At 39.0% G+C, this 23,153-nt stretch overlaps 1 protein-coding gene across 1 annotated transcript in view; it reads right to left on the bottom strand.

The window, feature by feature from the left end:
- Window positions 1-17,519, bottom strand: part of MDFIC (MyoD family inhibitor domain containing) — a 50,663-nt gene extending 33,144 nt beyond the window's left edge. The window contains exon 1 of the mRNA XM_026713152.2: window positions 17,231-17,519. Coding sequence (XP_026568937.1) covers window positions 17,231-17,327 — 97 coding nt within the window. The 5' untranslated portion in view covers window positions 17,328-17,519. The remainder of the gene's footprint in view (window positions 1-17,230) is intronic.
- Between the last annotated feature and the right edge of the window lie 5,634 nt (window positions 17,520-23,153).

Here is a 23,153-nt window from a genome sequence, read left to right as displayed (position 1 = left end):
GACCAAATCAGGTCTAGGCCAAGCTCACGGTGTCGCTTTGCCCACATTGCTGGTCCCAATGCTATGCTGAGCCACGTCGCACCCTCACTCTCATGCATAGGCGGCACTTGGTGCCAAGCCTGGCTGCTGGTGTCACATTGGCGAGGAGGGAAGGGGCTGAACGCCATGAGGTGACTGGGGAAGTGAAGGAGCCACTGTGCTAAGTACCGCCTCAGGGATCTCTGTCCATGTTTATGAGGGGACACCTGGTTGGGCAGGTGGTCATTGGCTGTTCCCGGCCCAGAGGACGGGGCGGGGGATAAGTTTTCTCCTCTAGCTTTATTGTCGCCTCCTCAGCCGGTGGGGAGGTTACAGCTTCGACTCAGGCCTTTAATGTATGTGGGCTTCTGAATCAGAATACCAAGAAGCTAAGTAAAACACCCTCCCTTTAGTTACTTTTTTGTGTGGTGTTTTATTTTCTGCCCTTGGCAGAAAACAGACGTGTTTGAGCAATTAACACATCTGTCGTGCCCGACCACTCCATCCCAACATCTCTCTGCTTGCCTGCAGTTGCTGCCCGATGCCATTGGCCCCTGCGTGCTCGCCACCTCCTGTGCTGACCATGCCCACACACTGGCTTATTTTGGGGGTAGGGCTTATATTGAGCACATACTTAAAAATCAGGCTAGGGCTTATTTTGGGGATAGGTCTTATTTTCAGGGAAACGTGGTATGTCCTTTAGTTTCACTTAAAAAATAAATAAATTCTAGTTTCAAGATCTCTACTGCCTTTCTTTAAACTTGCTCCCATTTCACTTACTACTCCTCTAATAGTGATACTCAGAACAAGACTTCAAGCTGGTCTTACTAAGGCTTCTCCAAATATTCTGGTTCTAGCTGTGATATTTTTTTAAATTTATCCTCATAACATAGTCTCCATCTTGCTGTGCCTAAGGTATTCCAAGATGAAAGTAGAGATTTGCTTACTATTACATAAGAATAATTCCAAATCTAGGGAAGATAGAAAAGGAACCTTCAAAAGTCATGGGTCAACAGGACTAGCTAGAAACTGTTCTAGATTAGGGTATTGTTGCAAAAAAAAATATGGAAGCTTGTTGTTCAAGGTGGGCTACAGATGGGACGGTACTCATATTTGAGTGCTTTTTACTGAGAGACTGTAGGCAGCATCACATTGCATATTATTTTCTTTTCCAGGTTTGCCTTACAGTACATTATTCCTGGTAATCACTGTGGCCCTTCTAATCTAGCATTGATTAGGAATTATAATTTAAGAAATATGCAATTTCATTTCCTTAGTTATTTGTCTCTCAAATAAATCTGAACAATGGAGTTGTACCTCAAACCCAATTGCCGATAATATATTTTGTGATGTATTCCTGATATAAATAATAAGCATGTATATATAATTAGCGGTCATTTTTACTTTATTATAAGGTCCTTATATGTTCATTGTTTAGCTTCATAGCAAAAGTCCATAAAATTAACTTTTTGCATGTATTAATCTATGCTTAGACTGGTGTTCTTTGGCCTTGGTGGAATTTTGCCAAGATCTCTTGACCACGAGTATAAATGATAAAAATGTAATGGTAACCAGAGATTTTTCTGTGCAAACACTAAGGAACTTCAGGTTGTGCAAATTCCTTAGAAGACTGTGGAGTCCTTAGTGTGCCCTCCAAGCTTTGACTGCATAGTTCCACCCTGAAATTATATAGTTTAATTGTAATCTGAATATGAGTGTCACCTGTGTACGCTAAGATGATTCAGGGAGGGTCCACTAGCAACCAAACTTGACTCTCCAAAATTCATCAGCGTGACTTTAAAACCTTAAAAGCCGTGGGAAATATGATATGAGCTAAAGTTTCTAAAGACAAGAATCCTGAAAATGTCAATAAATAACTGCCACTGGCACTTGGCATGACACCAAACATAGATTTTTCTATTAAACCATAATAAGAGCAGGACAAGGTAGTTAAATAAAGTATGAAGGCTTAAAAAGAAGGGTCTACAACTTTGTCTGTTATAAAGGCAATCATCTACTTGATAGGGCTTCAGTCTTTATTTTATAATCAATACTCTTAACTGTGCCACGTTGAATCCCTGGGAAACATCAGCAGCTTTGGGCTAACTAAATCTGAGTCTGGCACACTGATTCCAGCTATAAAATGTTTAAGCAAGAGAGTAACAGTCATATTAATATAACTTAAACATAAATAAATATATAGTGCAATATATAAAAATTGGAATTTTGTAATTAGAAGGCAGCCATTGAATCAATCCATATATTCTTACTTTTTTTAAAAAAAAAGTCATTTAATTTTAGGATGCTTATTTAGTCACCTTTTGAAATGGTTATCAGCTCATATATTTTCATTTAGCAATGCCCCAGATTTGAATTTGAATTTGAATTGTTTTAATGAATTAGCCAATTTAGGAGTTATATTTGAGATACCACCACTTAAATAACGTACTCTAATTGAAAAAGCTGCAAATGGAACTACAAAGATTTTTGGGCTCTAGAATTGTTAATACACTGCTAAAGAAACAAATAATATTTAAAATTGAAAAAAGTTGCTTGCCTCTGACATTACAATGACTACACTGAAAATTAAAAGGAATGTTTGATTTTTTTTCATTCTACTAAAATGCTGGTTGTTGATCAGAAAAGAATCCAAAAAAACAGACATTGTTATATACATACTATGGATGTCTAATGTAGAAGATAAGGTTGTAGCTTTGATATTCAGGAAAAACTTATGTCATTGCTACACACATATTAGTCATCAAACCAAATGATGAATCTGCACAACATTTAACATCTTAAGTCCTCTAGATGAAGTATGTTTATTTATTATTATGGTTTGTCACATAGTCAGTCAAATGTTCAGACTGGAATAGACAGATGTAGATGTTTGATGGTATTATAGTATAACACCAGGATGTAATGTGCTCCAGGTCAGGGGTCCCCAACCACTGGTCCCCGGACCGGTACCGGGCCGTGAATCATTTTTTACCGGGCCACAAAGCTTGGGCGCCACCATCTTGTTTCGACGGCGCTTCCGGGTTTTCAGTTGTTTCTGGGTTTTCAGTTGGAAAGCGGCGTTTGGGTGCTCGCGCCTTAGTTTCGTCAAAGGGGGGGGCGGCTTCAAATGAAGAGCCGTCCCGATGGCGGTGGAGTCTCGCGTTACTCAGGTACCGGTCCGTGGAAGAATAAATAATCGTGAAACCGGTCCCTGGTTCAAAAAAGGTTGGGGGCCACTGCTCCAGGTAAAGCTGTCTTTTGCAACTGACTGACAGTAAATTTGTCATTGCTGGTGATATCCAAATGGTGCTCCAATTGTTTTGGGATTGCATCCAAGGTGCCTATTACTATTGGTAGTACCTTTGCTTTCTTTTGTCACCATCATCCAATTTCTATTATTATTTATTACTATTTATTAAACTTTAAAAAATTTCTTTCAATATGTAAGGAGCAAGAAGAAAATCCAGGAAACGATTGGTTCACTAATGGGAGAAGACAGCAAGAAGGTGACAGGTAGCAAGTAAAGCAGAACTGGTTAATTCCTTCTTTGCATCTGTCTTCATGGAAAAGAAAAAATAGACCAACCTACCAAGAGTAGCACTGTGGTAGACAGAACAGGAATGCAGATCAAACTAGGCAAGACACTGGTAAAAGAACACCTATCCACTTCAGTTCAGAAAGGAGCTGGTAGATGTAATCTCAGAACCACTGAATGAAAAATTTCAGAGCTCTCGGACCAAGGGGGACTTGCTAGAGAACTGGAAAAGAACTGATCTAATTCCAATATTCAAGGAGATGAAAATGTCAGGAAACTACACACTGATATCAATACCTGGGAAAATCCTGGAAAAGATAATCAAGCATCAGATTTGTGAGCACCTAGAAATGAACAGGGCAGTCACTAGAAAGACAGCATGAATTTGTTAAAAATAGAGCGTGCCAGACAAATTGTATTGCTTTCTTTAATAAAGTGATTAAATTAGTGGACCAGGGAAATGCTGTAGCTGTAGTATACTTGGACTTCAGTAAGGCATTTCACAAAGAAGACTACAGCCTAATTCTTGGTCAGATAGAAAAATGTGTGATAGACAATATCACCACAAAATGGAATTGCAGTTGGCTGACCAACCATGCTCAGTACGTAGTCCTCAATGGAACCACATTTATATGTAGAGAAGTATGTAGTGGGGTACCTCAAGATTCTGTTTTGGCCCAGTTGCTCTTTGACATCTTCATAAATGATCTAGATGAGAGGATAAAAGGAAAAATAATCAAATTTGCAGACAACATTAAGTGTTGGAGAATTGCCAACACTTTGGAAAACGAACTCATGATTCAGAAAGATCTTGACAGATTTGAGCATTGGGCCTTACTGAACAAAATGCAATTCAGTGGTGAAAAAGGTAAATCCTTCACTTAGGCAAGAAAAACCACATGCACAGATATAGAATGATGGTATTATAGTATAATAATAAAAGGTCCCCAACCTTTTTTGTGCCACGGACCGGTACCGGCATCACAAAATGATCCATGGACCGGTACCGGCATCAGCATGCATGGCCAAGGCAAGGTGAGCCGAGCAACTGGCCAGCCAGCCATCCCCCGCTTGTCCCCACCACCTTCAACTCCTCCTTTGTACCTTCTCGCAGTCGATGGGCTTTTCAGGCTCTTTCTTAATCTCCTCCTGAGTGACGCGAGACTCCATCGGGACGGCTCTCCATTTGAAGCGCCCCCCCTTCAATGAAACTAAGGCGCGAGGATTCCTTCAGCACCCAAACACCGCTTTCCATCCAACCGATGACCGACAAGCTCACCCGGAAGCACTTTCTCAAGCGCTGTCGAAACAAGATGGCGGCGCCCAAGCAAAGTAGGCGGCCCGGTACAAAATGATCCACGGACCAGTACCGGTCTGGGGCCCAGTGGTTGGGGACCCCTGGTATAGATGATACCTGCTTCAACCATAGTCCTGTGAGAGGGATCTAGATGTCCTGGTGGACCACCACCTAAGTATGAGCCAGCAGTGTGCTGCAGCTCCCCAAAAACCAATGCAGCCCTACGCTGCATCAACAGAGGGATCGTATCAAGATCTCAGGAAGTGGTAGTACAGCTTTATACTGTACTAGTGAAGCCACATTTGGAATATTACATGCATTCTGATTGCTACAATACAAAACAGATACTTAGGCCCTAGAAAGCATGAAGAAAAGAACAATAAAGATGATAAGGGGTTTGGAGGATAAAGTTAATGGAACTGTTAAGGGAACTAGGTACGTCTAGCCAATGAAGAGGAGGATTAGGGATGATATAACTGTCTTCCAGTACTTGAAAAGCTATCAGAGAGAAGAGCGGGTTGACTTATTCTCCAAAGCAGCTGAAGGCGGGACGAAGCAATAGATGGAAGCTAGTTAAAGAGAGATCCAATATGGAACTAAGGAGAAATTTCCCCACAGTGAGAACAATTAATTAAAGGAACAGCTTGCCTCCCAGAGTGGCTGGAGGCTTTCAAAGAAGAGATTATTTTTGGGGGCTGTCTTATTTTTTTCCATGTACAGGAGGCCCACTTCTTCTGCTTGCTCACGCTGGGACAGGAGGCTGCGCAGCATGCTAGTGCCTCAAGGTAGAGGGGATGGAGCTGTCCCATGTGCCCCACACTGGCTTACCACAGGGCCCTCACAGCCAGGCCATGAACAGCCTGACACTTGCCTTGCCTTGCAGCAACAGTGACTCCAGCAGCCCTGTACAGCAGAACCCCCCCATAGCCGCCAGCCCACCTCTGCTTGCTCGTGGCCACAATGGAGTAGTGGTGCTGCAGCCACGAGGCGAGGCAGAGGGTGGACCTGCTCCACACGCCCTGGACCAGCTTACCTCAGGGTCCTCCACAGCCAGGCCATCCATGCTCCAACATCTGCCTTGTCTCATGGAGCCAACATACCACTTGACCTCTTACTCAGTTGCGTCTACAAGCAAGCAGAAGTGGGCCAGCAGCCACAGGGTCTCCTGCTACACATGGATGCCACTGCTGCCACTGCTGCCACTGCAAGGCAGGTGTTGGGGCATGGATGGTCTGGCTGTGGGGGCTCTGAGGGCAGGGTGCTCCACAACCACCTCATCTTGCCTCATGGCCGCAGCACCGAGAGCAACCAGACAGAATGGGTGGGTGACTCTTAAGTAGGGCTTATTTTGGAGGTAGTACTTATATTAGGCACACACATAAAAACATGCTAGGTCTTTTTTTCAGGGAAACAAAGGTGTTCTGCCCCATAAATTAAATAAGAATCATTATATTAAATTAGGATGTTAAATTTGCATTTCCTTTCATGCTATAGCAGTATAAAATACAATTAGATTTGAAGTCTAATCCCATGTGCAATGTATTGTGATGACCCAGAGTATATCAGAAATATAACAAAACCCAAAACGTAACTAAAAGTCCTTTAATGCCTTCAACTTGGCTTCACTGTTTAATTGTTCACAGTGGAGGAGTGAACTATTTTCAAAATAACATTTCAAAGGAAAGAAACACAGTTCAAATTCAAAGAGCCGATAATGAAGCAAAAACCAAAAAGAAACCGCACTGAATAAAGTCCCATGACAGACCAGGACAGATAATTGCCAACTTCAGGAAGATAACCAGGGACAGTCCATTGGAAGAACGCCAACCAAGATAAACCTTCTTTAGGAATAAAACACTAAATTGTCTCCAGCGTCTGTTAGCAGGCAGGTCCAAACTCTTATACAAATCTCACACCTGCAGCCCATGAAGAGGATCATGGCCCTCTCCTCCCGAGTAGACATTTTATCCTGATCCTCTCCTCCTAAGTAGACCACATTTTACCCTGATCCTCTCCTCCCTGCGTGCCCTAGGATGGATAAGGGATGAGCCTGGGTCCTCCTTTGACGGCTCAGAATCAGTCTCCACCAGGAGCATGACAGATATCTTATTGTTTACCCTAGTTGCTATTAGTTGCTATGCAATAACATTTCCTTTTAAAAAGATTACACCTACTTAAATAGGAATTCCTCCAAAACTGGGGGAAATGAGTCATTTATCATTCATAATACTTTTAGTTGACAACAGATTACAAATTCTAAGCGAAGTGTCTGATATCTGCAACACAATTATTTTCAAAAGGAGACAGAACACCTTCTGATGAGAGGAAAAAGAGGTAAGAAAAAGAAATAACCATTTAAACATTATGTTCCTCCACTTCTTTGTTCCAGTTCTCCAGATTAATTTTTAACTCAAGTTCAAATCAGCAATTAAGACTCGGAAGTGAAAATTATATGGCAGTAGAGCTCAGCTTCTCTCTTCTCACAAGCAAGCAGCCAATTCTCTCCTTTTGACTCACTCAGCTATAAAAAGCAAAGAGCTGCTTTTCATGTCAAACTTTGCAGATCTATTTACATAACAACTTTGGTAAAGCCCAAGCAAGCAGCTCAATTAAAACTATTATTAGATTTATAGCTCACAATTATCCCAAGAGCTCAAGATGATTTAGATTTTCCTTTATTTTATCTCCAAAATGAGTGAGCTGAGAGTGCAGCTCAATATGGATCTTCATAGAGCTAATCTAACAAACTTCAGATATGTCAGCCACCAAAATAAAAAGCAGGAGAAAATCTTGAAAGGATAGATGAGCTAGTTAAGCAGAATGCAATGTTTTAAAAAAACCACCAAAAAGTAAACAAAGAAAATGGCTACGGAGAATTGACAGTTAGCATTGACATGGAGAAGTCCTGATCTATGCTCCCTGCAATTTATTTATTTTATGATGAATTTAGCTTTAAAATAACTTTAATACAGACCTTAAATTGTAAGCAAATTCATAAGGGAAGCAACAGTCCCTCAATCAGCCTATAAAAATGTTGTAAGTTTTATAGATAAGGGCAAGCATTTTTCATTAAGGTTGGAAATTGGTCCCCAGGACAGTTCATACAAGTAACGATGTATTATGATTACCTAACTCCACTCGGGATTTGGGAAGAAAGTTGTTGTTGTAGTATTGATCAGAAAGCTCCATAACAAATTTTGCTTTTAATAAGAGAATAGACAAAACATCAGACCCACAAGTTACAAGGTTACCTGACATTAAAAAAAGTTTATTTTAAAATTACATTGACAACTGTATGGACTTGACTGGAAGAATTTAAATCTCTTTCACATAGGCATTAAAAAAGATGGATACAATTTCTCCCAAATAGAGTTTTTGAATTTAGTAATGACATTTCCTAAAAGCTGATTCTCTGTTTTGGAATAATTGTTCAACAGTTTAAATATGAAACAGGTTCTCAGTCTTGACAGTGGAGATGCTCCAAGACTTCTCAGACATAAAAGAAAATAAAGTGTATAGGAAATACAATGAATACTATCAAAATATGAACCAAGCAAACTTTCTCATAACTAAGACGCTGATATTTTTTCTTTTGGAAAAATTCCATCAAATGATAGAAAAGTTGAAGGTAAGAATAACTATGAACTTTTTATATACAAATTTAGCTAAGAGTTGTCCCAGTATAAATAAAAGAGAGGGGGATGCAAAGAAAGTGAGAAGGACAACAATATATCTTAAGCAGAAAAGATAATGACAAGGTCCTGGCATACAAATCACAAAAACTCAATAGATTATAAAACAACTAAAAACCATTATTTACTGGGGAATGTTTAAACTAATAATAGATAACAGCAATCTTAAACTGAAATATAATTATTGTTTCAGCTCCCTGATGCAAACTTTTATAAAATACTTGCAATTACCTTTTAGCAGAACTGAGTAATTACAAGCTCACCTGTGTCTATAAACAATTTGAAATTTATTGAATTTGTATCTCCAGAATATTCAAAGGTACTACATTCCAACCTTGGATAAGAAAAGGGTTAAGCAGGATGTTGAGGTGAAAGACAATAATGAGGCAACGCAAAGAGCCTAGCAAGGGAAGTATCCTGATGAATGACCAAAGTAAGCATCTTGGAGCAAAAAAACAATAATATTGTAGTAACGTATGAATGTAAAACAGAAATAAGACTCTCATCGTAGCCTGATTGACAGGTGGGCCTCTCTCCATCCAGAATGGGGGTAATCCAAAGTAATCACTCATATCAATTTATCTATTACTCAAGGCTCAATTCTCAAACATATATTATTCTCTGCTATTGTGCCATATAACTACGTATACATTGAAACTAAACATTGTCAGACAATTTGATACTGTCACCCACATTGTAGCCAAAAGGAATATCTAATAAGATACCAGTTGAGAAGGGTCCAAGTGGGTAAAATGAAATGATCACCTGAGAGAAGCAGATTTTATCATGATGGCTGGTTGTAAAAAAAAAAAAAAAATTACTGACATCATTAATAGCAGCAAAAGAATCTTGGATAAGACCAGATGGCTATGGGTGCGCGGGTTAGACCTAAAACTTGGGGATCACCTACATCAGGGGTTCCCAACCTGGGGTGCAAGATGATATTCCAGGGGGTGCGAGAAAAGTCCAGGTAATTTTTATTTATTTTTATTTTTATTTATTATGCAACGGATTAACTTTGTTTTCATTTTAGAGTTAAGTATCGTTATTTAGTGGCCGTCACATACATAGCTGAAGATTCAATCCTACCATATATTTAATGCATCCAGTAGTTCCTAAAGTCTAAATTTCAGGGGGTGCGAGGTTTGAGTGAAATTTCTTTAGGGGTACGGGGCGAGGAAAAGGTTGGGAACCACTGACCTAGATGCATGACTCCTACTTGAAGGGCAAGTGACAGTGGTAGCAAGGAGGGCCTTTGCATAATATATTCTGTGCCAGTTGTACCCTTTCCTGGATCATGAATCCCTGCACTCATACCTAATCAACTTGTGTATTACTGCAATATGCTCTACCTGGGGCTACCCTTGAAAAATATTCAGAAGCTGATGATGCCAAATGCAGTCGTGTGAAAAGTCTTCGAGGCCCCTGGGACGGCCCATGTAACACCACTGTTGCAGGAGCTTTACTGTTTGCCATTTCGCCTCCTAGTCCAATTTAGCTTATTGGTTAAGACCTTGAAAGCCCTCTATAGCACTAGTCCCTGTTATCTGAGGAATCACCTCATCCCAATGGGATTGGCCCACTTCACTTGTTCTGGCAAAAAGGAACATGCTGTAGAGTCAAGGAATTTTGGCTTGAGGGGTTCGAAAAAGAGGCCTTTTCTGGAATGGCTCCTGCCCTGTGGAACATCATACTCCTCGAGGTACAAACCTGCCTCTGGAAGCTCATGTCCCTTTGGTAATTGTTAAGACCTGGTTGGTGTTCCATGCTAGAGGTGGTTAGTGGAAGAGGAAGAAAATGCCCATTCCACCCCATCACATTCTGGTTTTTAACTTTTTTAGTCTTCCTTCATTTTAACATTTAATGCTTTGCATGTTAGTTCCTGCCAACCTAACAATTCAAAAGCATGCAAATGTCAGTAGATAAAGAGATACCACTTCAGTGGGAAGGTTACTGCATTCTGTATTTTTATGCTGGCCATAGGATGATGGAAGTATCTCTTGGACAACATGGGCTCCCTCCGCTACGAATCTTAGATGAGCACCGTCCCTTTAAACCTTTAAATCTTTAATGCTTACAACATATAATTTTAATAAATAAATCCCACCTTTAATTCAGTTAATTTATCAACTAAAACCAAAAGAATGTGCAAAAATACAATGGGGAAAAAAGAAGTAATATACATTAATGTAGCAATGGCTCACTGAATCTATTCTTTCAGTATCTTCATCAAGACACCCAAATAAATGCTGCAAAGGATGCAGAATTCACACATTCATGCCTAGTAAAATAAAAATGCATTTCTTTTCTAAAGTAAGGCCAATTAAGAGGTTGGTCCACAGTTTCTGTAAGCAAGATCAAAAGCTAATTAACCAGGTGAAGCCAAATAATGCTCCTTGTAATGACTTTTTTTTTCATTGAGCTATTAAATGATTGGTCTTGGCATCATTATTGATTCACGTAAATAATCGGGATGTGTACAAGTCAAATGGAGTGTAAATCCAGTAAGGAGAATATTGCAACTATTGAAAGACAAAATATAAACATATTCAGTTTCTGTTTATTAAAGACATAAGATTGGTTTGTTTCAACCCATTCATTTGCAAACAAAATGATTAAAGATGCAATGCCAGATTGAATCACTAAAGATATTGAAGATATTTCAAACTATGATCAGGAGTACTTTTGCTGAATCAAAATGAACGGTTGGAAAGACTTGAAGAACGGGGTCCAGAAAACAGCAGCCAAATTGCTACTGATAATTAAAGCTCTAGCAGAACACTAATGTCAGGCTACAGAACTTTTCCCATTCAATCAACAAGAATGAACTTCTGAAAAGATATCAAAAAGGAATCCTTTATTGAGATGAGACAATTCATGTAGGGGGTCTAAAGCAACGTCTAAGGTCTCTCAGGCATGCAGAGATAGATAAGGGAGTTTAAAACCCCTCCCCTTATGTTGATGTGTATTTGGTAAAACAAAGAACCAACATGTTAATTCCCCCCCACCCCCTTTTTAGAATGATCTTTTCCAGAGTTTCCCAGGACACGTCTCACTGTGGAATTGTTATGGTCTCTTCATTTTCTGGCTGTCTCTCTCAAAGATGATAGGTTCCAGCCATCTGGGTTTAATCTGTCCATTGTATCATGTGTAGGTTATACAAATTCAATATAAGATTAAATATATTCAAGTTACATCAAGAAGGATTTCTTTATCAGTTCCCCCCACTCCCCAATTTTCTTCTTCCACTGAAGAAATGGCAGATCCACAGATATGACAACTAGTCTCTGAAGATAGTGTTCCAGAGGTCAGAACATTGTAATCTCAAAATCCTCCTTCCAAAAAAAGGGAGTTAAAATTGTTATAATGTACAGATCTGGACTAAGTGAAAACTGTTGTCTCAGCCCACAAATTGTTGCATTTAGGTTGTCATAAGTCTGATTTTAAATGTGCAGCTTGCAACTAAACAGTTATTAAGAAAACAAAAGTAAATACTGTAAGCTATGGCTTACTAGTGTGACTAAAGCATAAGAACGTTAGATGGAGGGAAAGTGGGCATGAATGAAAACAAGTTGACTAAAAAATGAAGAATGAATGAATGAATAACAATTGTATTCCATCTGATATTCAAATGTGGTTTTCTGAGCTCATCTTCTCCTATAGTAACTACATTACAATTCAAGATCTTCTACTATTGCTTTGCATCTTTCGGCTGCCATAAGTAACGGGGGGGAGGGGGGGATAAGTATGGGAAGCGAGCTGGAGGTGGTACAAAGTGGCATTGTATAAACTGCGGGGGGACTGCTTAGGTTTCTATTTCTTGCTTTGCTTTCTTTTCTCTGCGTAGCTGCAAACCTTTATCAAAGCATGCCAAGGTCAACGGACAGAAACTTCATCACCACCTGAAGATGTCCACATGATGATATTCACAACTTTTAATTGGAAGAATCATTTGAACTATTGGGGGCGGGATCAACTCCATCACTTTGTATATGTGATTTACGCGCCTAATTCCTCCGATTCAGAATTCTATAGTTGCTACCCCTTCATTTCCAGTAAAAGAGATCTTTTCTCTAATTAAAAGAGTCTAAGTATTTCTTTCTTGGATTTTGAATGGAGCACTGCCTGACATTAAGTTTAACAGGCAAGCTCCCTAGAATTATGTAGAGCAGGGGTGTCAAACTGGCAGCCTATGGACTAGATGTGTCACGAGCAGACCACACACACCCCAGCCCCGCAAAGGCAAAAAACACTGAGATACGTAATGATATGTCACATGACGCAATCAAGTTTGACACCCATGATGTAGAGTATGTTTCTAGTAGAATCCATTGTATCTCCTTGTCCCCTTAATGAGAAGCCAGGGTTAGTTACTTGTAAATACCTTAAAGCAATTTGTACCACAATTGAGAAGGGTAGTTAAAGTATAATTAAATTAGAATTCTGAATCAAACATGGTAGAAAACAGCAGTTCCAAGATTTCATAGGAAATAGGGAAGGAACTAAACTTCTGATGCAGTCAGAAGTTTAGAATTTGTCATAAACACAAATGCTCAATTTCTGTTTGAAGAACAATTTTGCTACCCATGAAAAAGTAGCAACTGTATTTTAAGAGCTTTCTTTCAAATATCCAGGTAGTTTTCTAATGCAGAACTGAAATTAGAAACTATCCTCTCAAGAACAGAAATTTAAATCTGACAAATAATACAGTTCAGTCTGGTGACTATAGGGTGGCTTCTTCTTACTATATCAAATAATTGTAGAACCCAGTAATAAATGGCATGTTGATGCGTAATTCCTTTGGTAATTGTTAAGACCCAGTTTAGACTAAGGCAATGAGATTATTAGTGGACTAGAACACTAAGTCAAAACATGAATTCAATCAAATCACCTGTCTATCGGAGAAAACATTATACTACCTGTAGTATTTACCTATATGTAAATAATCTGAAATCGCTTATGCTAAGTATCACTGAGTCTTTTCCAAAGCCTACTTTAAAAGCCATCCCTTTCTAAATGTAGAAGGCAGATATTCAAAATAGAATATGGTAAGTACTTATAAGTAATATCTCTACAATATTGTTTAAATATTTATTAGAATTATAATAATCGGAGGTAGGCAGTAGTATATAAAATACAAATCTGCATTGAAAAGGTCTGGCTGTAGTTCCATAATAGAGTAACACGGAAATATTATACTTTTTGTTGTCTCGGAAATTGTTGGATAGTTCAGCCGTGAGTCATTGAAATATTTTCATAATACAGTTATATCTCTGGGGTGATTTAACAATAGGCTAACAGTTAAAATGTAAAACATACACATCATAAAAGTATCATCAAACAGCAGGATTAAAATTGCATCTAATTACTAGGAAAATGAAATGTTCTTTCTTTACCATGAGATAGGCATCAAGTTGCCTTCATAGGAGTAAATCGCATAAAACAACGTGGCCATGGTGGGTGTGACCTAGTTGGCCTCCTGCACCTCAGCAGGTGGGGCGTTTTTGCCGTCCCTGGGCTCCAGAGGCGAAAATGGCTTCCCTGGGCTCCGGAGGCTCTCTGGAAGATGGAAACAGGCCCATTTCTGGCCTTCCCTAACTTCCAGGAGGCCTGTACTTGGCCCTCCCTGAGCCTCCATGCGTGCCTTGCACTTACCTGCATCCAAAACGGGCTGCGTAGGGACTCCTGGGAGCATCGGGTAGGGTGGGCAGGGCCAACCAGGAGTGGGATTTCGGGGTTCTCCAAACTGCACAGAAACTGAGCTAGGGGCTCTCCAGAACCCCTGTGAACCCCCAGCAGCCCACCCCTGGACTTTTGTCCTTGAAGATGTTTCACTTTGCACCAAATGTCTTAAATCTACCCCTCCGGATAAGATCTACCGTCTCGCTGGCATTACCCCGCCTGCTGTTCACAGAGAAGAAGAGGCATACAGAAAGAAAGAGACTCAGATCATCAGTATCTAGACTACAATTCTCTCTATGGCCAACAACCAACTCAACAGAGACTAAAATTCAGGAAAAGCTTCCTTAGGTCAATGGAAGACTTTGAAAGCAGAGTGGATCTATGGAAAGCTACAAAGAACCAACCCCAGATGGAACCCACAGAGAAACTGGCACCTGGGTCTGATCAAAGCTGGGAAGTATGGAAATTATTTAATAGATGGGTACAACAAGATCCAGAGACACTCTGAACAAATGGGCTATCCGATTGCTTCTGCTCTTTGCGATTGTGGTGACATGCAGGCAACAACATATATGTATACCTGCCCTTTGTGCCCCAATCAGCGTATACTTGAGGACTTCATGGCAGCACAACAGAACACAATTAATGTTGCTAGTTTCTGGGAAAGATCTGTTTAATTTGTGAATATTTTAATCTTGAATTTTAAATTGTATATCATATAGTATGCCTTACTTTAATTGTGATGCTTTTGACATGAATAAAAAAACAGTAATGGGCCACATTCAATGCCTAAGAATGAAATATTTTTACTAGATGAAGTTTCTGGACATAATTTTAAATGTGAAGGATTACCTTCCTTTTCCCAATTCTGATCTGAACGAAAATGTAAGTCCATTAATGAAAGACAAAGAGTTTTTGTCATGACAAGAGGAACTTATTTGTAGCGCTAATTGAAATACGGAAGAGAAGCCATTTTCATCAGGATGGTTTCCCTGCACTTTGGATTAATTTTTAAAATAACCCTTAACCACTGCTACTATGTATGCATGTTAAAGCCAGCTGCATTAACCTCTGCAGCACTCACTATACCAATCATGGGATCCTATGCATGATTTACTTGGAAATAAGTCCAGCTGTATTCAATAGAACTTACAGCCAACTAAGGAAGAGACTTTAATTTTATGCTTAGTTAATGTGTATGGATGACCCATATTATATAGGTCTTACAAAATAGCTCTTCAGAAATCAAGATGGCAAAGATAATCCTGTTAAACACAAAAGAAGAAAGTGTATTATCATCAAACATTTCAAGTTTAATTAATTCTTCTCCATTATTATCTTGCTGCTACATCGCTATCACCCAAGGAAAATTTGTAGAGCATTGTATTTCTTTTCCTTCAAATGCAAGTTGCATCATTTAGTATCTTTTAAATCCAAGCCACATACAAAATAATGAAATCAATATAAAATCAGACTCAAAAAGGAAGACAGCCTAAGCTGGCAGGAATAGCCAACATCCCCGAAGACAAGCTCAGAATCCAAAAAGATCTTAACAAACTTGAACAACGGGCCCTTATCCAATAAAATGAAATTTAATGTGGAGAAAAGCAAGGCTTTACACTTAGGCAGGAAAAACCAAAGGTACAACTACAGTTTAGGCAAAACCTGGCTCAAAAAAAACCAGTAATTGTGAGGGACCTTGGAGTCCTACTGGATGATGACTTAAATATGAGCCCGCAGTATACAGCAGCAACCCAAAAAGCTAAGACAATCCTTGGTTTGAGACATAGAATCACGTGGTGTATTAGTACTGCTTTATAAAGCCTTAGTAAGGCCACACCTGGAATAGTTCCTTCTAGTTTTGGTCGCCAAAAAAAAATGTTGAGATTTTGGAAAAAGTGCAAAGAACAGCAACTAAGATGATTAAGAACTTGGAGATAAAAACATATGAAGAACCGTTACAGGATTTGGGTTTGGCTAGTCTAGAAGAAAGACGATATTAACAGTATTTGAGAGGTTGCCACAAAGAGGAAGCGATCAACTTATTTTCCAAAGCACCAGAACAAGAAACAATGGTCAGAAACTAATCAAGGAGAGAAGCCATCTAGAATTAAGCAAAAACTTCCCTAACCGTGAGGACAATTAACCAGTGGGATCGCTTTGCCATCAGAAGTTGTGGGTGATTTATCACTGAAGTTTTTTTTTAAGAAGAGACCGGACAGTCACTTTCTGAAACAGTATAGGGTCCCCTGTATGAGCAGGAGGTCCCTTCCAGCTCTATTCTGGCTGATTTCATTAGCAGAAGAGTCTTATCTTAACTTGTAGGTTACCACCAGGGGTAATATCGTAGGAACACCTTCTAACCCTTCTTGCTTCAACTATTTTATTTCTCAGACAAACTTAGCACCTAACCCAATGCCAGGAAACATCTACGGCATTGCAAGGCACCCGTACTGCCTTTCCGGATCAGCTACCTAAGCTAGTAACGATACTCGCAGGAAGAAGATCGAGGGAGAGAAACACAAGCCTATTACAACTTCCCACTCGACCCGGGAGTGAAGTTTCACGTACTTCTGCATTCCTCAGCAGCCTAGGAATGTGGGAGGCGTCGCAAATAAACAAAAAAAACCAAAACAAAACAGGAAAACGGGACCGACAGAGAAACTCGAGGTTTTTTTGGGGGGGGATGTACCTATGGTGTTTTGAAGGGATACAGATACAGATCATCAGAGTTGGAAGGGACCTCGTAGGTCATCTAGCTCAACCCCACCCATCCACCCCCGGCCCAAGCAGGAGACCCTACACCGTTCCTGACCAATCTCTTCTTGGCGCAAGTGAAAAGACAACGGGAAGAAGCGATCCCCAATCTCGCCTTGGGCTCGAAGCTTCCCCTCCGGTTTCCGCGCGGGACGGGCAAGAGGCCAGCCTGGGAGGCGCAGAAAACTCAAAACCCAAACCGGGGTGGGGTGTCTCGGCCCTTCTAAGAAAACTATCCCAGCAACTCACCGCAAGGGAGCGAAGTCCGGCAGCTGCTTCCCGCCGAAGTGGCGCGCTCCGGCCCATCATCAGGCCCCGAAGGAAAAGGGGGTTTTGCTTGGGACATCCGTCAGTCCTCTCCCTCCTGCCGAGTCCTGCAAAAAGCTGCCCCTCTCTCCTTTCCGCAAAGCTAGGGCGCAACCCTGAAACCATAAAAAATAAAATAAAAAATGGGAGTGTATCAAATGGATGCAAAGCACCCTGAAACGCCTCCCACGTTTTAGTCGGAGGAAGCAAAATATTTGTTGCCAAAAAGATCTCTCCGCCCCACCGGCAACTGGAGGTCAGGCGCGGTGTTGGGCACCGACTTCAAACGTGCAAAGCCGGGCCCGTAAGGAGCTAAAATAGACGCTGAAAATAACCATCACCTCTCCCCCAAAAAGCATCTTTACTTTGGGACGTGTCTCCCCCCTACCCCTTGGGGAAGGAAAACTTTGCGAAAGCGGTTCTTCGCACTCTCTGCCCGAGTACGCCTCGCTGTTGGCAAGTAAAACTAAGGACTAATCCGTACAGTTACCTCATATTATTACCTTTATTGTCAGAGTACAACATGTCTATAATATAACACGGCTCATCTTCCACTTCTGCAGCACATCTGTGCAAAATTACACTTCGCCTTCTCCTGTTGGGAGAAGAACCTGGCTGCAAAAACCAGGTATAATGTAGTCATCATTCCATCCAGTGGAAATTTATAAAGCATTTTATAACTGAACCTAGAGCTTATATATATATATGTGTGTGTGTGTGTGTGTGTGTGTGTATGTATATGTGTATATGTATGTATGTATGTATGTATGTATGTGTGTATGTATATATATATATATATATATATATATATATATATATATATATATATATATATATACACACACACACACACACACACACACTACATCTACACTAAACAGTATATATATATATATATATATATATATATATATATATATATATATATATATATATATATATATATATACACTAAACAGACAGTATATATATATACTAAACAGACATACATTTACATATTGAAAATACAGAGTAGGGCAGGGGAAAGAATTTCACCTTTTCTGTGTGAAGCAGAGGTGAGTCTTGGTGAATGCATGAGCTACTGTTTCCTGATAAAATGAAATACCGATGTATTAAGCAATTTTGCACCAACTTTTGTGGCTCAGCTGGAGGAAGCACCAATCGAGAGATGGAATTCCTATCTGTTTCAGACTTCCAAAATCAGCAGGAGTGAGACAAGTGTAGGGGGGGAGTGCTGTATGGAAGTTATTTTCAAACTGTAGATCTGGTCTTTCACTGCAAGTGCAATCACATCCAGGATAGATATTGTGTGCCTTGGGGACTATGACAGTTCTTTGGCAGCATCAGGGTTTGGTTCAGTGGTGGGATTTAAATTTTTTTACTACCGGTTCTGTGGGCATGGCTTGGTGGGCATGGTGTGGCTTCGTGGGTGTGGTGGGGGAAAGATACTGCAAAATCCCATTCCCTCCCCACCCCACTAACCTGCTTTCCCGCTCCGTTCTCCTGTGCGGGGCAACCAAAGAAGACCCAGCCAATGAGCTGGGACTTGGGAAGCAGAGAATAGATGGAGGCGGGCCAGTCAGAGGTAGTATTTGCCGGTTCTCCAAACTACTCAAAATTTCCGCTACCGATTCTCATGAACTGGTCAGAACCTGCTGAATACCACCTCTGGTTTGGTTCCATGTAATACAAAAAGAAAAGTTCCATGTTAAAAAAAAAAGAAAATACAAAAAGAAAAGTCACAACTCGATCAGGGCAAAGCAATAGACGCAATCTACATAGACTTCTGTAAAGCCTTTGATTCAGTGGTATACACCAAACAACTTCAAAAACTAAAATTTTATCGCATCTCCGGACCCCTGCATAATTGGATAGCTGCATTCCTGTCAAACAGACAACAATTGTTCAAAATAGAGATTGCCCTATCAAATCCTGTACTTGTTAACAGTGGTGTCCCCCAAGGGCCAACTCTCTTCATACTTTACATAAATGACCTTTGTGATCATATTAAAAGCAACTGTGTTCTCTTCGCTGATGATGTAAAGCTATTCAACACCACGGACAATGTTGCTACCTTTCAAAAAGACATTGTATCATGGATATTAGACATTGTATCAGAATGTTAAAAATTACATTGACCCAAATATTGATTTGGTCTTTTAATATTTATTCTGTTTTCCTTATTGTGTACAATTAGTAGGAAATCTTCAATAAGAAAAGCAGGAAGTGTTAAAAATAGATTTGTTTTGAGGATAGGAATACTATCCTAACATATTACCCACTAAGCTACTTTTTGCCATTTACCTTTTAAGGGATCTATTGATCTTGAGCTACAAACTGTATTCTGCTTTGGTATCATAAGGGAGTATGCAATTCTCATTTACTGCCTTCTATGTTGAATTCTTGAAAGGAAAGGTAACTTAATTGCCCATTTGAATTCATTCCTTCATCACAGAATTACAGAAAAATAAATGACAAAATAAAGAGCTACTTTGTCCTTTCCATATAAATCTTACAATTTATTAAACCAATAACTATTTTCTGTGTCTCTGTTTTTATTTACTTGCTGAATATACAGAGTAAAGACAAAATGAAAATGGGGAAAAAAGGATATTCAGTATTTTTACAGCTAACCTAATCCAATCTTGTACTTTACATCATTGAGAAAATTGCCTCTCAAACAAGGATATTAGTATTAGTTAGATTTAGTAGACGGGTTTGTTTGTGGAAATGACCTTGGCAAACGAAGGGAAGAGATGGAATGTACAGATAAGAGAAGGAAGGAAGGAAGGAAGGAAGGAAGGAAGGAAGGAAGGAAGGAAGGAAGGAAGGAAGGAAGGAAGGAAGGAAGGATCCACTCTAACTTTTCAAGTGGTTAAAAAGAAATGGTGACAGATCTGTCATTGTCTTTCACTACCAACATTACCTTCTGGAACACTTGGCTGTGTTAGGCTTAGAAGGCAGAATACTTGCAGACTTTGGTTCAGAAAGTTCTACCTTATGGCCATGGGCCTACAGCATAAATAAGCAACTTCACTTTATGATATGTTCTTGAATATTTCATTCAATATTTAATCATACTCTAGGATGCCTCAGAGTTTCAAAACATGAGGCCACATGTTGACTTTACTAGCCAACAAAAATATGATATTATTCCTTCATGTATGTAGGAATCTATGTAGCATCTATGTAAAATCATTGGTGGAAGTCTTCTGAAGTTTAAATTAAAAACATCACCAATATGTTCTCTGCAGGTACAGTTTTACTCCAAACTGCTGCCCTTATTTTTGAAGCTTTAAAAACAACATCATATGAAAGGACATATTCATCCATCATAATTTGCATACTTATTAAGATCAAATAAAGGAATTTCTCTCTTACCTTATTATTTTACCTTGCGTTAAAGTTGGTAAAGATCAGAAATCCTAGCTTATGGAATACATTGCCATTTAGGATTTTTTGAATTAGTCCAAATACTTAAAATATTCATGAGTATTATCAAAACCCAACCTATATTCCAATATGCCCTAAAGAGTTCTCACGACCAGGACTCCAAGAAATAAAAGACCTTTTTACTACATGTGGTAGAACTTGCCATGATTACAGAGCAATAAATAGGACTTGAAAAAGGATGAAGTTGGACTAACTTTTCATTCTAATACTCGTGCTGAGTTGAATCAAAGAGACACCTCCAGTGGTGCTCTCAATTTAGCTAATGAAGCATCAGCCTGGACATCTTCACTTTCCTTCAAGCTTGCTGCCAGTTGCAAGCTGGAAACGGTGTGGGAAGAACCAATGGGTATTTGGGAGAGGAACATGCAGGAGATGAAACTGGAATTTCTGCTAAGCGATAGGGTGGCCTGGATGTGAAGAGACAAGCTTGGGTTATTTAACTTCTTCAAAGCCAACCATCCTGGGAACGGCATGCATGAATGCACCTGAACCAGAAATGTTCCCAAAGCATCTTCCTGGCTGATGATTGAACTCTGGTTGCCTGGCCACTGGGGGGTGGGGCTTGGGTTTACTTTCAATTTGTCTCTTCACCTGCATTTTGCTTCAGATTTTGCCTGAAATCAGTTCTTGCCTAGTAAAAGTACCTTTTCTCTGAATCTATGGAGTCAAGCATTTTCTTTTTAGGAATTGATTGGCGGTAGCCCTGGCATGAAGGCCCAAGTAAATTCTCTAAATAAACTATCAATATGATGAACATATTTATTTGGTATTTATACTGGGATATTTTGAAAGACAAAAATCAAACAGAGGATAATATTCATTATATTAACATTTTACCCCAGAGACATAGTTGGATCTTAATCCATTTATTTGCATCCAATTCATTCTTTTTTAAAAGTTTCAATATATTTCCAAGTGTTTACAAAAATCTTTGGGAAATATAACATGCCAAGTATGTTATATGCTCAGTGAAAATCACAACATTCAATTCTTTCTATAACTATGTTAACTATGTTAGAACCTAAAGGAAATCGACAATGTTTGTCCCAGTTAATTTAACAGCCAGAATACTTAGCCAAATATTGTACTACCTGTATAAAATTAGGCATAGAAGTAGAGTATGTAGTCCAAATTGCATATAAAGCAGCATATAAAATAATTTGTACTCACATCCCATCTAAATAATACTCATAATCTCCAAATATTACAGTAATAGCTACAGATTTAAGGATCAAATTAAGTATCAAGGATGAAAGGAGTCAGCTTTGCTGAGAATCACATTGTAACTCAAGAGTATAATACATAACCATTTAGCAATTACTAATGAGTACTACAACATTGTGTAAAAAAGCAGCTTAATATTTTTTCAGTTAAGACCATAGACTAAATCCTAATTATAATGCTCACCTACATAAAACACTGTCTTAGATTATACATGCACACATATGAAAAAGAAGTAGGTTTAGAGAGATTCTGACCAACCTTTGTTTATAAGTATATTTCCAGCAAAGTAGATTGACTGGCATCAGCATGAAATTGCTGGTGGAAGAGGAATCACATGAGGAAAGTACCAATCACCATCAGCAAATAGTAATATCAGCTGAACAAAAAGTGCTATGAGATATGCAGAGTAAACAAACTGAATGAATGGAAATGATTTTATCACAGTGTATTTCAATTACTGTAATTTCAGGTGTTATTGGTACATATAATAAGAAATATACAACTGAGAAGAAAAATGAGATTTTTCCAGATTACGGTGTTTCATTCCGCTTTGCAAGCAAGTGGCATTTCAGCCTAGTGTTATTTGAAATCTATATATTATATGTATTTGTAGAGGGTTGTAAGCAATCACTGCATTTGCTCAACAGTATTAAAGTAAAAATCTGTTGATAAATGGAGGTATCAGAGCTTTTTTGTCATGTTTTCACAAAAATATTTCCATGTAAAACCTATTTTCTACTGTTTTCTAAAATAGTAAATACTTCTGTTGTGCAAATAATGAATGGTATGCTAAAATCACATGCTTTCATTAGTATCAATAAAATTTTTGCAAAGTTTTTAAGCACTCCAGAATTTATCATTTAGCTCAGATATAAGCACAAGCATTACACACACACACATACACAAAGAAGAAAATGCTAAACAAATTAGTTGAGTTATTGAGCTATGACATCTGCATGTAGATTTAGCATCATTATATAGATTAAATAATTGACCATTTATTCTTTCCCAAGTACATATTAACCCTAGATTATACAATGACTGACCATGAATTATTTGGGAGAAAAAAATTGCTCCTATCAGAAAAAGAAAACATAAAGATTCAGGTAAGATGTAGATTACATTATACTTAATCCATTCATCTATAATAAAAGTTCATCCTGAACTAATATAGCATATTATTATTTTC

This window comes from Pseudonaja textilis, chromosome 5 (assembly GCF_049901715.1).
Source record: "Pseudonaja textilis isolate UNSWEBS1 chromosome 5, rPseTex1.2, whole genome shotgun sequence".
Lineage (NCBI taxonomy): Eukaryota > Metazoa > Chordata > Lepidosauria > Squamata > Elapidae > Pseudonaja > Pseudonaja textilis.
Note: the sequence above shows the minus strand (reverse complement) of the source record. Positions and strands in the feature narration are given on the sequence as shown.